Source organism: Wolffia australiana, chromosome 10, assembly GCF_029677425.1.
Source record: "Wolffia australiana isolate 7733 chromosome 10, ASM2967742v1".
NCBI classification, from domain to species: domain Eukaryota; kingdom Viridiplantae; phylum Streptophyta; class Magnoliopsida; order Alismatales; family Araceae; genus Wolffia; species Wolffia australiana.
In genome coordinates this window covers 16,850,540-16,852,804 of record NC_135844.1, presented here as the reverse complement: position 1 = coordinate 16,852,804, position 2,265 = coordinate 16,850,540, and the positions used below count along the sequence as shown (strand labels likewise).

The window sequence follows — 2,265 nt, the reverse complement described above, 5'->3', positions numbered from 1 at the left end:
AGCGAGACGGGGAGAGGTAGGAAAAGAGAAAGAGAGACATGGACCGACAGAGAAAGATTGAGACAGACGGGCAGCTAGAGATGACGAGAGAGTCAGACAAGGCCAGAAAGAGACGGGAAGAGAGAGAGAGAGAGAGAGAGAGAGAGAGAGAGAGAGATAAAGATAGAGAGAGGGAGAGAGAGAGAGAGATAGAGATAGAGATAAAGATAGAGAGAGAGGGATAGAGAGATAGAGAGATAGAGAGATAGAGAGAGAAAGAGAGAGAGAGGGATAGAGAGAGAGATAGAGTTAGAGTTAGAGATAAAGATAGAGAGAGAGGGAGAGATAGAGAGAGAGAGAGAGAAAGAGAGAGAGGGATAGAGAGAGACGGAGAAAGAGATAGAGAGAGAGGGAGAGATAGAGAGAGAGAGAGAGAGAGAGAGAGAGAGAGAGAGAAAGAGAGAAAGAGAAAGAGAAGCTTAGCCGGTGCCACCGAACACAGCCTTGAGCCTCTGAACCTCGGGGGGGGACAGGAAAGTGGTGCGGGAGATGAGCTCGGAAGGGAAGTTGGTCTCAAACAGCGCATAGGCCGTGACTTGAATACCCGCGTTGGCGCTGTTGTAGCTGGAGAAGGCCACCGCAGGCTTACTTCCAACGTTCACCCGGAAATGAAGCAACCCCTGCGGAAACACCATAGCGTCTCCCTTCTTCAATGTCTTGTAATAAAGCTTATTGCCAGAGCTTATGAACCCAGCTAAGATTCGTCCCTGAGTCACCACCATAAGCTCGTTGCCGTAGGGATGGACGTGAAGAGGGAAGACCCCCCCAACATCCAAGTCCAAACGCGCTGTAGAGACGCCGAGGCCGTTGACAGCAGGGAATAGGTAGTCGAAAGCGGGTGTTACGGAAGCCTTCAAGAAGTTAGTGGTATTCCCAGGCTGGCCCAGGCCGCTGAAGACGAAGTCCTCCACCGTCAGTGTCTCCTCCTTCTTGCAGGGGAACCCTGACGGCGTCGCCGGCGCTGTTAAGTCCGCTACGCAGAAGTCTGATACCGCCGCCATGGCCGCCGGGGCCATCAAAGTAACCGCCGCCACCGCTGCCATGGCTACCGCGACTATTCTGTTCTTCATCTCCTTCGGCTTGTTCTGAGTCCCTCGCTTCGTCTGGGACTTGGGTTTTGTTCGAATGGAGAGATAGAGGTCCAGCCTGGATGGTTACTTCCATGCAAGCAGACAACAGGGGCATGTGGGTTGTAGGATTTCTCATTAAAGATGATCAAGAGTACGCTCAACCATACACAACACTTGCAATAAAATAATTCAGATAAAGTTAAGATTCGTGCTTATGAAAGCATAACAATTCAGTGGGCGCACAAACCATACAGCTTTCCTTTTTTTAATCATTCCTTTCCATCTCTTCTTCTTCTGTTCTTCCGTGTGTCCTTGTTTATTTCTTTAGTTCTTCTCATATTAGAGGTGGAAAAGATAGAAAAAATCGTATGTAAAATTGCACCCTTAGAATTATTTTAATGGTTTAGATGGAGCAGATTAACACATCACTTTGCATCCGATGTTCGTGACATGGATACTGACCTGAAATGTAGAGCAGCTATATTTAATAATTTAACCAGATCGAAGAAATATCGATATTTGGATCGTCTTCTTGTAGGGAGTATGTGGAGAAAATTTGGACAAGCATTAGATACGCTTAACTTAATCTACAGAGGGGAGAGATCAAGAGAGACAGAAAGAGACGGACAAACAGACAGATAACCTCTTCCAATATCAATCTCCAGCGACATTGAATGCAGTAAGAATCACTTGAAATAGGCTTTGGACTTCTGCTGTGGGAAAGAAATATAAAGACGAGTGGTTGTTTAATCATGGAGATCCCAAGCCACCCCCATAAAATATATTTATACATTTTCCAGTTACTGAGTCGAAAAAGTTAGAGAAAAAATTAATTCATTAGAAATTATATACAAAATGATTGAACCATAATTTTTATCCAAAAATGTACACCTGATATACTTGATCACTGATGCATTAAAGAACTTCACAAAATTTTACCAGTATAAATACTCGAGTCTGAAACATCATTCCATGAAAAGAATACACTAACCAGTGCAGTTCCTTCAAGGTATCTCAAAACTCTAAAAACAGCTTCTTGTGAATAATATTATGTGAATCAACTAAGTGAAATAAATCATTAACATCTTAAGATTTTTCGGATGTTGTGTAGGACATCAAAATACATATCAGTTAAATAATTTTATTAATGCTTACC

At 43.8% G+C, this 2,265-nt stretch overlaps 1 protein-coding gene across 1 annotated transcript; it reads right to left on the bottom strand.

The window, feature by feature from the left end:
* Positions 1-441: 441 nt before the first annotated feature.
* LOC144708522 (auxin-binding protein ABP20-like) lies at positions 442-1,221 on the bottom strand. Its single transcript, XM_078581894.1, has one exon. It carries the CDS (start codon positions 1,107-1,109, stop codon positions 459-461), a length of 651 nt encoding a protein of 216 aa, XP_078438020.1. The 5' UTR covers positions 1,110-1,221; the 3' UTR covers positions 442-458.
* Between the last annotated feature and the right edge of the window lie 1,044 nt (positions 1,222-2,265).